The 14,548-nt window shown below is 44.4% G+C and overlaps 2 protein-coding genes across 9 annotated transcripts in view; one reads left to right on the forward strand and one right to left on the reverse strand.

Moving 5' to 3' along the window:
- Window positions 1–242: 242 nt before the first annotated feature.
- Window positions 243–10,703, reverse strand: RPUSD4 (RNA pseudouridine synthase D4). Of its 3 annotated transcripts, none has more exons than XM_059184369.1 (7): window positions 10,487–10,702; window positions 9,955–10,120; window positions 7,337–7,538; window positions 3,014–3,107; window positions 2,791–2,935; window positions 1,384–1,481; window positions 243–810 (listed from the first exon to the last, which is right to left on the reverse strand). In XM_059184369.1, exons 1-7 carry the CDS (start codon window positions 10,673–10,675, stop codon window positions 547–549), a joined length of 1,158 nt encoding a protein of 385 aa, XP_059040352.1. In that variant the 5' UTR covers window positions 10,676–10,702; the 3' UTR covers window positions 243–546. The 3 variants fall into 3 exon arrangements, with proteins under 3 accessions (XP_059040352.1, XP_059040374.1, XP_059040363.1); XM_059184391.1 differs by lacking the exon at window positions 10,487–10,702 and adding an exon at window positions 10,347–10,419; XM_059184380.1 differs by lacking the exon at window positions 1,384–1,481 and having other exon boundaries at window positions 10,487–10,703.
- A 38-nt stretch (window positions 10,704–10,741) lies between these two features.
- The window catches only part of FAM118B (family with sequence similarity 118 member B), a 50,156-nt gene continuing 46,349 nt past the window's right edge, over window positions 10,742–14,548 (forward strand). For 3 of the 6 annotated variants that reach the window (XM_059184467.1, XM_059184439.1, XM_059184458.1), the window contains exons 1-2: window positions 10,788–10,872; window positions 11,492–11,826. The gene's annotated coding sequence lies outside the window, so the exon portion shown is untranslated. Of the gene's footprint in view, window positions 10,873–11,491; window positions 11,827–14,548 lie in introns of all 6 variants that reach the window. The other 3 variants (XM_059184450.1, XM_059184420.1, XM_059184428.1) reach the window with 2 other exon arrangements.

Below are 14,548 nucleotides of genomic sequence, written 5' to 3' on the forward strand. Positions count from 1 at the left end.
ATCTGCTTTTCTCGCTTCTCTAACACCCTTTGCAGGCTCTAGTCACTACGGAAAGAAGGCTCCTGCGCTGCGGCTGGAGAGAATCCTGCCTTCTGACAGGTCTGCAGAATCTGGGACAAAACAAGTGGAGCAGAGAGGTTTTGCTATTAGATCCTGAACATCCATGAGGACAGTGGCTAACTGCTTCTGAATTTCTCCAGCAGTCAGATGACCGCCACACACTCTTTCCAACCACCAGAGCCTTCCAGATAGATCAAGGGATTTATTGTTGGACGGAAACAGTTTCAGAGCACAGATTCTGTGCTCGAGTTTCTCCTTTTTCAATTATGGACCCAGTCTGCCTGGTCCTGGGCTCTCTTCCCTCTGGGCAAGGAGACTGGGAGGCAGGGAGACTGCCCGCAGGCTTTTCCAGAGTGCGGCCAGTGTCTCAGTAAATAGGACTTAGTGTCCAGTAAAGGCCTAGAAGCAGCTGGGTTTCTTCCACTTCCCACACCTGGCTCTTCTGGAGTCTGTCCCAAGTGAGATCCATGAAACAAAGTGAAGGATTCAGGGGCCAAACAGCCCAGCGGTCTTTATTGCACCCTCACGTCCGGCTTCGTCGTCCCCATTCTGATCCTGACTTGGCATCTGTAGATCCAGGCGTCGCAGGGAGCAGACGAAGAAGCGAGGAGGCTTGCAGACCAAGCTGAGTTCCTCCTTCCTGGACCCCAGGGCCGGCAGGATCAGCTGGCGCGCGTGCAGGTGAAGCGGGATGTGACGGGCCTTCGCCTGGTGCAGCCCCAGCTTCTTCAGGGTACCAAGAGACAGCTTCTGTACAAAGACAAGACAGCCTCTTGAGAGCCAGGCCAAGAGCTCGTCCTTGAGCAGCACATAGGGACAGACATTTTCCCCTCAAAGGAACCACCACTAACTCCCCTGGAAGGCACAGCGGTGTACAGCCTGCTTCAGGGACATTCCTGGAAGGGTTTGGAACCCAGGTGAGAGAAAAACCACCAGGCCAGTGGAAGTTCTTATCAGCCAGTTCTCTGGCCTTCCTAGAGAATGGGCTATGACAACAAAAGATAAACAAGTGTCCCCCACCCATCTTCACCAATAGCATGAAAGGCTGCTTGAAGCCTCCGGAAAGTGCCCCCCCCCCCCACCAACCCCACCTGTCCCCAGCCTCCAAACACAATCCAAGACAAACAAATGAAGCACAAGGGTTTTGCGAACAGATCCTGCAGCTCCGTGAGAACAGCAGCTGTTTCTCTCTAAGTGAGGTGACTAGTTTGGGTAACTAGTACAGTACAGGCAATACATCCTTGCGGTGACTCACGTCGGATTTTAACAAGGGGAAAGCGAAAGCTCCCCCCCTTAGCTGTTGCACAGACAAACCAGGGTCACCTGGGGGGCCAGCTTATTCCAGTCTGAGTACTTGTGATCACCAAGGATTGGGCAATCCAGTCCAAAAGACAGATGAACTCGAAGCTGATGTTTTACTCCTTCACAACAACAACAAGAAAAGAGAAAACTTGAGCAGCTCCAGAAACCATACTGTGCATTACTGTGCTTCTAACCCTATTTAACTGAAGCACAGTAAGACTGGCAAGGCCGCACCTACAGCAAAGTATAAAGAAGAACAGAACAAACTATAAGCTGGTAGGAAATAAAATTACACATGCTGTTAAGACACTAAGTTCCCCTCCCCCTCAGTTTCCTTTTCACTACAGATAACCATTATCATCAACTTGGTATCTCTCCCTGCTTAACTTTTTTGTTTTTGAGACAACGAGAAAGAGAAAGCAAGAGCACATGTGTGCAAGGGAGGGGGACAGAGGGAGAGTGAAAGAGAGAATCTCAATCTTACCACCACTGAGCTTGTGACCTGAGTGGAAATCAAGAGTCCAAGGCTTAAGGGGGGGGGGGGGGGACGACCCACTCAATGACCCGTTTTGTTTTATTTTTAGATAACATTATTATAGAATGCTAAATAGTAGTGCTTTGCACATTTTTCACTGTAGCAAAATATTCATAACATAAAATGTTATCTTAACCATTTTTTTAAAAGATTTTATTTATTTTGAGACAGAGCAAGAGAGAGAGAGCACAAGCATCCTCCCCACCTGAAACTCTGGCCCAATTAAACGACAACTCCCCATTCCTTCCTGCTTCCTACGGCCCCCGGTAACCACTATTCTACTTGGTCTCTGAATCTAAGTGCTCTAGGTGTGTCATAATTGGAATCACGCAACATTCGTCCTGTGTTGGTTTCTTTCACTTAGCATCAAGACCAACCACATTGTGGCCCATGTCAGAATTTCCTTCCTTTTCAAGACATACTCATTCCGTCATCTGCCCGCACACTTTGTCTACGCATTCATTTGGCAGTGGCCATCGAGACTGGCTTCACCTCTTGGCTATTGGGAATAATGATGCCATGAACACTACTGTACACAGATCTTTCCAAACCCCTGCTTTCAATTCTCTTGCGTAGATACCCATGAGGATTGCTGGATTATATGGTAATTCTGTGTTTAATTTTTTTGAGAAACCGCTTTGCAGATTTTTTAAATAAATGTAAGCAAACTATTTATATCTTTCTGCTACCTACTATTTTTAAACAGCCATCCCCGCTGGAGCTCCCAGCCTCGGATTAGCACCAGAGGCACACTCTCAAACACGTCAGCTGCAATCCCAGCCCTCTCATAGCACCAGCTGCTTGGAAGAAGGGCAGGACCCAGAGCGAGGCCCTGGGCGTGGCTCAGCAGCCCTGGGCTCTTGCCATCCCCCAGCAGAAAGGTGGTGCCTCACCGGTGATGGGCTGGAGCTCCACAAGGGCAGCGGACAGAGTGCTGCTGAGCACCTGGTACTGAGTCACAGCTGTGTGCGCCTTCCGGTTGCTCCGTGCTCTCACCATCTTCCCATCCTCCATGCGGAAGCCTGGGGACAGTGTCATCTGACACCAAAGAAAGCAAGACATGGTTGCAAAGGAAGAGCAGAAAAGCCAAGCCCCTGGGGACGACAGCTCACCCACCTTGTAGTGCTGCTGCTGACCCTGCACCTCCTTCTCGATGACAGGGATGTCCACGACTCCCGCCGGGGGCACGGGGACGCGCACTGTGATGGTCCTGGGCATAACACACAGACCCTGGCTTAAGTCATAAGGTGAGCGGGGAGCTCCTCAGATTTGGCTACTTAGAGGTGTAACACTGGACCTTCTGCTCTACTGTGGTCAGTTCTTAAGAATGGAGCATCCTAAGTCATAAGGCTGTCATAGCACTTAGCCTGAGAGCTTGATACTACTCTTATGACCAAATCTTTTTTTTACTACTAAAGTAATGTATGCTAATTATAGACTATTGGGGGAAAAAAACCAAAAAATTATATTAATAACATAGTCTTTCCTTCCAACCTTTAAAAATGAATATGTATAGGTTTGTTTGTTTGTTTAATTTATGTATTTGAGAGAGAGAGAGCGAGAGAGTGCGTGTGAGGAGGAGGGGCAGTAGGAGAGGGGAAGAGAAACCCAGGAAGGCTCTGCCCTGAGCCTGGACTCCATTTCACCACCCTGAGATCACAACCTGAGCTGAAACCCAAAGTGGGACGTTTAATCAACTGCGCCACCCAGGTGCGCCCCAAAATGAGTATGTATAGTTTAAAATGAAATGAGGGTAGGGGCGCCTGGGTGGCTCAGTGGGTTAAAGCCTCTGCCTTCGGCTCAGGTCATAATCCCACAGTCCTGGGATCGAGTCCCACATCAGGCTCTCTGCTCTTTGGGGAGCCTGCTTCCTCCTCTTTCTCTGCCTGCCTCTCTGCCTACTTGTGATCTTTGTCTGTCCAATAAATAAATAAAATCTTTAAGAAAAAAAAAAGTAATGAGGATAATATGGTTTTGTATCCTGTTTTTTAAAAGATGGTTAAGTCCTGATTGCATATGAAATGAATGAACAAGTAAATGAATGAATGGAATGAAAAAGTCACAGGACCGCACCTGCCCGATCTGCCAGGTAGACAAACAGGGGAACTCGGCTCAAAGTCACAGAAACAACCCCCATAACTCAATAAACATTTTGCTGGAGGTCTCCTTTCATCATGTCAGAGATGGGGAGACGACCCTTTCTTGTGTCCTTACGCTTATGCCTCCTCTAGGTCAATGATGAAGGAGTCCTGCTGGGTGGCCTATCACAGAAACGAAGCCCACTCCCACAAGTCACACACTGGACACCTCATTTTGGGCTGGTGGCAGTTTGGGCTGCCATCTGATATATTTTACCACACTTAAATTGAGTTTTAACTGTGAGCTCCCTCTTCCTAATGACACAACACTATGCTCAAATATGTTCACTCACTACATACTCCAGGAATATAATGAGGCATTGATTTAGGGAGGTACTAGTTCTGTACAGATGAACGAGACCAAAATCCCCACTCTCAAGGAATTCAAAGTCTAGTAAGAAGATTCAAACAAGGGTGCCTGGGTGGCTCAGTGGGTTAAAGCCTCTGCCTTTGGCTCAGGTCATGATCTCAGAGCCCTGGGATGAGGCCCTGCATCTGGCTCTCTGCTCAGCGGGGAGCCTGCTTCCCCCGCCCCCCACCCCCACCTCTCTGCTTACTTGTGATCTCTGTCGGTCAAATTAAAAAAAGAAGAAGAAGATGATGATGATGATTCAAACAAATAACCATAACAAGCTGCTATCATAGTAAGCCAGTAGATGTTAATCAGTCACCTGCTATGCTCTACTGCTAACTTCTACTTTGTGCACCTGGTATTTAAGGCCATCATTAACTGGGTTCCAGTCTACCTTTCCAGCATTATCTGTCACCATTCCCCACTCCAAACTACACTGCCTGCTTTTGTCCTTTGTGTGTATGCATTCCCACCATCTAAAACACAGCTCTCCATCTCGTCTAGCAAATCCTGTTCATTCATCAACACACAATGAACGGATTTCAATTCCTCCACAGAATGGTTACCAAGTCTAAACTTTCATAAACAATTTTCACAAATAATATAACATCTTTCTTTAAGATTTATTTATTCTGGAGAGAGAGAGAATGAGCGCATGTGCAAGGAGAAGGAGGGACAGAGGGAGAGAGAGAGAAACCTGAAGCAGACTCCCTGCTGAGCTTGGAGCCCAAAGTGGGGCTTGATACCACGACCCTGAGAGCATGACCTGAGGTGAAATCGAGAGTCAGCTGACCAACCAACTTCGCCACCCAGGTGCCCCAACACTTTTTACAGACTTGCACCTGGATTACTAGTATACATGATAGTCTCAATTTTCTGTCTTTCAGCTTTTACTATGAGCTAGGTACTATGTCAAACACTTCACATGTACTGTCTCATTTAACCCTTTCCTCAACTCCATTATTCTCACTTTTCCTATGAAGACAAAGCTTAGAGATGTTTAAGAACATGCCTAAGGACCCATGCTTGTAAACGGCACAACTGACAGTTGAACACAGATCTTGTTGAGCTTAGTTACTATGCTAAACCTCTACCATTACCTGTAATCTCTTATTACAGTGGTTTTTACATTTGATTCCACAGCAGAGTCAGCTGTGGAGCTTTTAAGAAATTCAGATGCCCATACCCATCAGACTTATTAATCAGAGCCTCTGTGGGTGGGTCTTGGCATAGAGATTTTTTAAAGGCTCCCAGGATCACAAAGTAGCTGCAAAATCTGTAGCACAAAAAGGACTAACTTCGAAAAGATAAAAAGAGTAGCTACAAATCAAACAGAAAATAATAAACAGCCCAACAGAAACCAGGCAAAGGAAAGAGACAGTTTGTTCACAGAAAGGGAAACTAAAAAAAACATGAGACCCCAATAAACATGCAGACAAATAACATCACTGATACACAGGGAAATAGAAAACATTTTTTTTTTTCCTCATCACAGTGGCAACCCCCCAAAATGTGCTGGTCAGCTGTAGGGGGAGGTAGGTCCTCATTACCCTAGTGGGAGGAAAACCTGGCCTACCTAATAATAGTAACTATTCAAATATTAAATGTGTGAGAGGCGCCTGGGTGGCTCAGTCAATTAAGCATCTGAATCTTGGTTTCAGCTCAGCTCATGATCTTGGGATCCTGGGATGGAGGCCCAATTAGGCCCCACTCTCAGCTGGGAGTCTGTGGGATTCTCTGTCCCTTTCCATCTCCCACTGCCCCTCCCCTGGCTTGTGTGCTCACACTCACTCACTCTCTCTCTCAAATAAATAAATCTTAAAAAAAAAAAAAAAAAAAAAAACCATCACCACCAACAAAAAATAAATATTAAATGTGTATACCCTTCAACCTAGCAATTCCATCTTTAGGAATCTGTCTTAAAGATATAATCATGTATTCTTTGCAACAGACTCTGAAAAATAGAAAGTTAACTCAATGTCCATCAATAAGGAAACAATGATATAGCCATACAACAGAATACTATGAAGCTCTAAATGTACATGCAAAATGCTCTCCAAGATATACCATCCAAGTAAAATCAAGCAGGATGCAAAGCAGTGCTAAATGCACTGCCATATAATAATTCACTTATACATGCCCTGTATACAGGAAGCTTACACAAGACTAGAAAAGTGATCTCCTCTGGAGAAGAAAATTGAGTTGATGGAGGATAGCAGTAGGTTACAGTTTTGTTCACCTGTATTTCTTCTATTAAAAAAAAATGGACGTAAACCTATATGCACTAACATGGAAAGATCTCCAAGACATAATTAAGTGGTAAAAGAAAAGTACAGTGTTGGGGTGCCTGGGTGGCTCAGTGGGTTAAGTCTCCTTTCAGCTCAAGTCATGAACCCGGAGTCCCATGTTGGGCTCTCTGCTCAGCGAGGAGCCTGCTCCTCTGCTCCCTCTGCCTGCTGCTCTTCCCGCTTGTGCTCACTCTCTCTCTCAAACAAAATCTTAAAAAAAAAAGTAGTGTACAGTGTACAATGTAATAAACACACACAAGTATATATCAGACATGTTCATAAAGACATTGAGTAAGGACCAGAGGAATAAAAACCAAACTATCCCAAGGGAAGGGACTAGAACAACAGAGTGGGTAGATTCTCCAAGAATTTTTTGCTTTATCTTTGTTTTTTGATGATTTGACCAAAGGAATGAAATCATGTATTACTTGTGTAATTAATTTTCAATAATTTTTATGTACAACCACAATGAGGAATCTCTATTCCAAGAGACTCTAAGGTCCTAAGCACTTAAGTCTCTTTCCTATTCTTTTCATAGGCCCATTAGTCCTAGCACAGTGCCTTCCTTCTCTTAACAGGAGGTCCTTCCATATGAATGGACAATGAGATAAAAGGATGCCTTCATTTATACCAAGTCTACCACTGGCGATGGGCTTCATACCAGTACTTCTTTGCCACCTGACGGGTTCTAAACAACTCCTGTACTTGATGTGCCACTTCCTTCTCCCAGGCCAACACCATTACACCTGTAGTTTCTTTGTCCAGCCGGTGGCACAGATGCAAGGGCTCTGCCTTGTGGCCATGAAGCATCTTTGCCAGGATGGGCAATACGTCACTGATGCACAGCCGGACCCCAGGGCCACCTACAAAGGGAAGAGCCACAGGTTTTAGTGGCCAGTAAAAGATCCCACCAAAGAACTCTACCTGGGAAGAAAGTCAATGTTTTCACGAGCTTTATTCTGAAATGTGGTCCAGGAACTAGCAATGTCAAAGCCCAGGGAGCTTGTTGGAAAGGAATCTCAGGCTCCCAACCCAGACTATTAAATCAAAATCTGCATTTTTACAAGATGCCCAAAGGACTCACATGCCTTTTCATAATGTCTGAGAAGCACTGGCCTACAGCATGTGGCCTCCTCCTCAGATATATATATATATATATATATATATATATATATATATATATATATATAAATCTACTTGCACATTCATAATAAAGTCAGCAATCAAAATGAGGAGGTCTGATATTTCACTATATAAACAAGGGTTTGAGAATTTGCCAAGTAAACTCAAGGGTGAATACAAGACTGTGAGGCTCTCCTGAGCTATTACAGAAGAGCTAAGAAGATAACCTTTAGGTGAGATGCTACTCAGTTCTATTCTAGGCCTAACTAGCCACTGAACCTGAATAGATGATTTAATCTTTCCAACTTTCAGTTTTCTTAACTATAAAATGTAAATATCTGGATAATAATTATCTCATGAAGAATGGGAAGAAAAAGATCAAGACAGAAAAAGAAAATACACACAACACTTGGCAATGTCTGACTTAATTCCTTGTCTTTATACTTTTCTCCATACCTCTCCCAAAAGCGTTCTTTTAGCACAACTATGCCTTTTCCCCCAATAAATCCCTTTCCCTGCATTTTCTTTCTATCGGTCTTTCTTATCTCACTCCAGCTGTCTTAGACAACTACATTCAACATTTATTCAGAAATATTTCAATGTTCATTAAGTTCCAGGCGTCCTGGAGTTTCATTAAGTACTCTGTGCACACAAACACACAGACATTTTCCTTTTATTCTTTTTTAAGTTCTTATCATGAATACATATCTTTTGGCACTTTTAATAACATGAATGTCTTCTATATTTTATAATTTCTATAAACTCTTTAAAGGAAGTTATCTTCTATATAGGTTTATATGCAGGGTTTGTTGAAAGATTTTATTTATTTGAGAAAGAGCGAGAGAGCACGAGCAGAGGGAGAGGCAGAGGCAGAGGGAGAAGCAGGCTCCCCATTGAGCAGGGAGCCTGACTCAGGGTTCAATCTAAGAACCCTGGGATCATGTGGGAGTTAACCTGAGTTAAAGATAGACGCTTAACCAACTAAGTCACTCAGGCACTCCCAGATTTATATGTGTTTTTGTGTGTGTGTGAATCCTGTGTATGTTTTCAATAGTAGAGATCTCTCTGTAGGGCAGTTTAATCTTTGCTTTGGCTGAAACTCCGCCTCCCCCCTTTTAATTAGTTTTCATATTGGTTTCTGTGATTGGAGTTTCTGCATGTTTAAGGTGGTCCTTCTTTGATCCTTGCCCATGCATAGTATAAGATCTAATTTTTCTCAGGTTATTCTGTCTCCACTCATGGCTTGAGGTGGCTGACTGATTTATGTTGCAGTTTGGGGCTTGTGGGTTGAGATTTTTCTGATCTTTGTTCAATGAAGATGGACTATTTTCCTTGGTCTGGACTTAACTGATGAAATTATATTCTGGATCATGTGAACAAAATATGCAATAAATCACCATGGTTAAAAAAGACCCTTGCAGGAAATTCAGAGTCATTATATGGAAATACCATTACTTATAGAAGGTAATAAACTACCAGAACACGTTATCCACAAGAGATTTATAGGCCAAAAATAGAAACAGAGTACTTATAAAAATTAGTGAATGTGCGAAAATTGTGAATAAAGGCAAAAAATATACTGGTGCCATTGTCAGAAGGAGAAATGATCTGAACCTTAATATATTAAGTGCTATCTATTTTTTTCTTATATGTCATTTCTTCTTTTCTGGTTCTTTTTTTTTTTTTTTTTAATTTTATATATTTACTTGAGAGAGGGAGAGTGAATGAGAAAGGGCGAGGTATAATGGGCAGAGGGGAGGGGCAGTGGGAGAGGGAGAAGCAGACTCCCTACTGAGCAGGGAGCCTGACTCTGGGCTGTCAGAGGCATAACCCACTGAGCCACCCAGGTGCCCCTCTTCTATCCCAGTTTTGATGGAACATAACATGAAGACAAGAATCACAAAGCCTTAGTATTTCTCTATAAAAATTCCCATGGAGGTCTGAACACAGTGCATTCCAGAAATCACTGCTGACTGCCAGATGTCTGGAATGCAGAGACTGTCTTTTCTATCTCTGTCTTCAGTAGTGCCTTATATAGTACTCTACAAGAGCTTAATTATTTTGAATGCAAGTCTTCGAGCCCCACAAGTAATGTGTCAGAGTTGCCCCTAATTGTAGTGAAAACAGAAGCACCAACCTCCCTCACATGGTCCTTACCATGCACAGGGAGACCGTAAGGTTTATTGATGACCACGAGATCCTTGTCCTGGTGCACAATCCCTCGGCTCAGTGCCTTAGCAAGCACGTTGGGGTGGACTCGTTGCAGCTGCTTTGTGAACCGTACTAGTTCTTGAACTCTCCGCTGAACAGGGCTTGTGGGCACCTATGCGGAGAGAAGGAGCGCCAGGAAAAGACTGGTGAAGACTTTCAATAAGTTTGGGTGACAATGTGGGCTGGGAATGACTATTTCTGCTTTGGACTCGCGCCTTCTCGGAATAATTTGAGAGCGGCGGTGCATGTCTGTTTTACCTATCTCCACGCAGTGCTCAGGGCTGAGGCCGGCAGGAGCCAAAGATCCAGCCCGCAGGAAGATACGGTACCATACTGACCTCTTCCCTTTCCTTTCTCCCCGTTCTTCCACAGATCCTCCACATTTCCTTAACATCTGTCCGGACCCTCCCACCTCACTCCCAGCCGGAGAATCCGGGAACGTACTGCCTCTTGGGAGTTGTGGTCCTTTCGGACTCACCGGCTGCTGCTTCGTCTTTTGTTCCTGTTTCTGGGCTCGGAGCTTCTCCGCTAATCGCTGGGCACTCATGGTCCCAGACGCAGCAGCGGCCGAACAAAATGGCTTTGAGAAGAGGCTAAAGACACTCCCCAAACGCTGCCTGGAACCCCAGACCCAGAGGCGAGGCGCGTTAGAGCTGGGCGCCGCCATCTTGTCAAAAGAGGTGGGGCGTCTCTAGACCACGCGCCGAAGAGGGGCGAGAGGCAGGAGGTTTTGGGCGGGTCTTGAGGATCACGTGGAGGGTGAGGGGGCGGGCTCTGGGCCGAGTCACGTGGGGTGGTGCGCGCTGAGTGCGGCTGCGCCGGCCGGTAGCTGCAGCTGGAGCGGTGGCGTTTGGAGGAGACTCGGTGAGTGTGTAGGGAAGCCGGGCTGGGGCTAGGAAATGCCGGTTCTTCAACGCTTTAACGTTTTCGCGTCTCCGGGGCTTCTGCTCTCGGAGAGCACTGCACCGGGATCCTTTTCTCCCTGTGCGAGAAGACCCCACTCAAAAACACTTCCCCGCCCCCGCGCCCCGTGGAAGCGATGCCCCATAAACGCTCGCCCCAGAGCCTTCTTAGGCGCCTACCTCGTCCCTCTTGGCAACCACATCCCTGGTGTCCGGCCAGCCCCCTGAGGGACGCGTCGTGTCACCTCTCATTTCCTTGCCGCTCGTCCTTCGGAGATGCCCGATCTCTGTAGGCTCTCCACTCCTCACCTCCTCTTTGTTTCAGGTTGTAACCTGTCCTTCTCCCCCGGGGGTGATGGGAACCCTTCCGTTATCCGGGGGCCCCCAGCCCGTATTCCTACCTAGGGAACACCTTGAGTTTTTTGGAGTCTCCTCTCTCCTTACGCTCTCCCCGCTCCTTCCAAAGACAAGACTGAAAATACGGTAAAGAGCACGGACCTTCCCCTCCCTTTTATGCTTCCTTCATGTTTCCCCCTCCCTACTTTGCAACCACCCCAAACCCTCTCTCCCTCTCTTCCAAGGTGCAGTGTTGGAACTCCCATGCCCAAACTGCAAGCGACTCCCTCTGATTTCACCGAGGGGTATCTGGAAAGATGAACCTCTGGTTGGGGTGCTAATGTGAAAAATACCTTGGGACATACCTGCCATTTGTTAAGAAACCTAATGGCGAGTTCCGAAGGGATGTTCAGAAAACTAATGGATCTGTACCGACACTAGAGGAAACAATTTTTTAAGACTGCTGAGAATGAAGGCCCCTTGAGGAGTTCCAGTAGGTAGTGGAATTAGGTTTGCGACTTACCTCTCCGAAAGGGACTGGCAGAAGGGAGCCATATTGAGCAGGAGTAAAGTTGAACAGGTGAGTGGAGCAAACCTATAGAAGACTTCTTCAGTCCAAGAAGAGTTTGAGCTAGATGTTATAAGTAATGAGGCGTGTTTGAAGCTTCTTGAGCAGGAGAGAAACTTCTTCAATCCTAGAAATGAATCTGGCAGTCGAATGCAGGATAGATTTAGCCGGGATGCTGCAGTCTAGGGGAACAGTAAAGAGGTTATGCTTTATCCCGTGATCTTTCTCCCTACACTGTACTGTTCTTTGCGTTTGAACTGATTTTGAATACAAGTCAGGATGTGTGGTTGGCAGCTGCTGCCGAAGTCTTGAGTACCTTGAAGACTCACTCATGGTTTCTTTGTAATCCCCACTTTAGGCACAGAGTAAACCCACAAATATTCATTCTTTAGTATAATGCAGTGCATTCACAGACGTATAGTAGATGTGTCTGAACATTTGAATTGTCTTCTCTCTGTCAGTTTTTGATCTGAAGAATGGAGGTAGGAGTAAATATATCTGTAAAGAGTGGGGAGGAAGGTTTGTGTATGTATGTTTCTGTAATAAGACAGATGATCAGGATATAAATTCAAAGAATTCCCGAGGGAGGTTGGGACACAACTTCTCTCTTTCTCTCTCTCTCTTTTTTTTTTTTCCTGGCAAATTCACAGGTAAGGTGAAGCCTTCTTTTCCAAGGACTCTGAAATGTGAATGTCAATATTTAAATTTATATCATTACATTAATTACAAATTTGTTTTAGGTATAGGACTTTTATGATTTTGTGTAAGGGCTCTTCCTTCCTTAACCTGTGCTTAATGGCCAATTCTTGCAGAATTGGCATTCTGTAGTAGGAAACAAATGAAGAACCAACTCAGATGTCAATGCTTGGTGACACAGAGCTTGTGTTCTTGGGTTTCAGGGTAACCCAAGGTACACACTACAGTGCCTAAGAATAAAAACACTGGTCAATTTTTTCTTCTAGAGAAGAACTTTCAGGTTTTTCTTTTTGAAACTGTAAAGATGTTTGAAGAATTCAGAGGTTTTTTTGTTTGTTTTTTAATCATAATGCAGCTTTATCCAATATGGGTGCAGAAGTTATATCTTAATATTTAAAGCATGTGGTTAGAGTTGCTGTCTGCATATACAGGAATTTATGCAAATATGTTGTCTGTCTTTTGTTTTTTAATGCTATATTGCCTCTTTTCCCTTCGTCATTCAATTGATTTTATTTTAGGCAGTTCATTTTCCTGTACTTACATACTTTACGACTTCAACACGTGTCACATTCTCCATTTGTTTGGGGACTCCTCTTGTCTGTACTGTTTTCTCAGTACAAGGAAGAAAATTCTTTTAGTGGTGTCTAGTGTTGCCTTCATTCTACAAACATGACTTCTTTACGTAGATTTTGATTTATCATTGTGTGTTCCCCCCACATAACTATTTAAAGAAGTACTTGATAATTCGTTTTTGAGGCTATTTCCAGAAGCGTCCAAGAACAAGATGACGTTGTAATTTCACAAATATAAACAAAGAGTGACTAATAAAGGAACTTGTGTTTAGATATCACAAATTTAAGATTAATTAGTGGCATGAAGTTAGATTCTGACTTCTCAAATAATGATTTGCAAGTTGCAGACTAATAAGAGTTCAGTCCCTGAAGAGCAAGAAGTACTTGGATGGTTTTTGGTTTTAGATTCAAAGGGGAATTAGCAGGAACTCCTTGGAGGTGCCTTGGAAAGTGCAGTTACTGGCAGCTGGGAGATCTGGGGACTAGTCCCAGCTTAGCTGCTTGTCAACCTGAACAAGTAACTTGGGCTCAGTTTTTTTGTCCCTTTTTTTTTTTTTTTTAAGAGATTTTATTTATTTATTTGAGAGAGAGACATACACGCAGCGAGAGAGAGAACACAAGCAGGGGGAGCCAGAGAGGTTCGAAGCAGGCTTCCCGCTGAGCAGGGAGCCTGATGCAGGCTCCATCCCAGAACTCTGGGATCATGACCTTAGCAGAAGGCAAAGGCTTAACAACTGAGCCACCCAGGTGCCCCAGTTTTTTGTCTTTAAAAGAAGATCCTTAGAACTCCAACCTTCTATTCTTTGAGGATTTTTCCATTGACACGTACTTTCTTAATAAGTGGAACTTACTTCAGATTTAGCTTGCATACATACATTTAGCATAAGCACAGAGAATCAGGATTCTGCTCTTGTACCTAGAGTTTAACCTTATGCCACTGAGCTAACATTTATATTTGGAGGTCACTTCATTGAATGGTGCTGGAATAGACCTTAAGATTCCCTAATATGGGGCATGAGAGGGAGTGCAGATAGAGAAAAAAATACTAGAAAGCAGTGGTCTTCTAAAACATTGTGTTATAACCCATAATATGGATGTTAGTTACTTTTTCCATGTCAGCATTTTATTTGGCTTTTGAGTGATGGTCAAGACAGGTCTGGCTTAGACCAGTACTTCCCAAACTTTTTCATATCATGGTAGAAAATGGTAGAAAATTGGAGGGTGCACGCAGAAGACAGCTGGCTCGCCTGGGAGCTGATGCTAAGTCCGGTCCCCATCTGACCACACCATAAGCTGAGGAGATCCCTAGCCTGTGGCCTTTTTGACCATTTAGGAAAGTTAGCATTACTACACAATCAAGGTCTTTGACTAGTGCTAACTATTGAAAGGAATTGTATATTTAATTGTATTTGTTAAATTGTCCTCTAATTTATTTCTCTCTTAAGTGCTTTTATGCTTTTGGCTAG

The sequence above is a fragment of the Mustela lutreola genome, chromosome 1, assembly GCF_030435805.1.
Source record: "Mustela lutreola isolate mMusLut2 chromosome 1, mMusLut2.pri, whole genome shotgun sequence".
Classification (NCBI taxonomy): Eukaryota; Metazoa; Chordata; class Mammalia; order Carnivora; family Mustelidae; genus Mustela; species Mustela lutreola.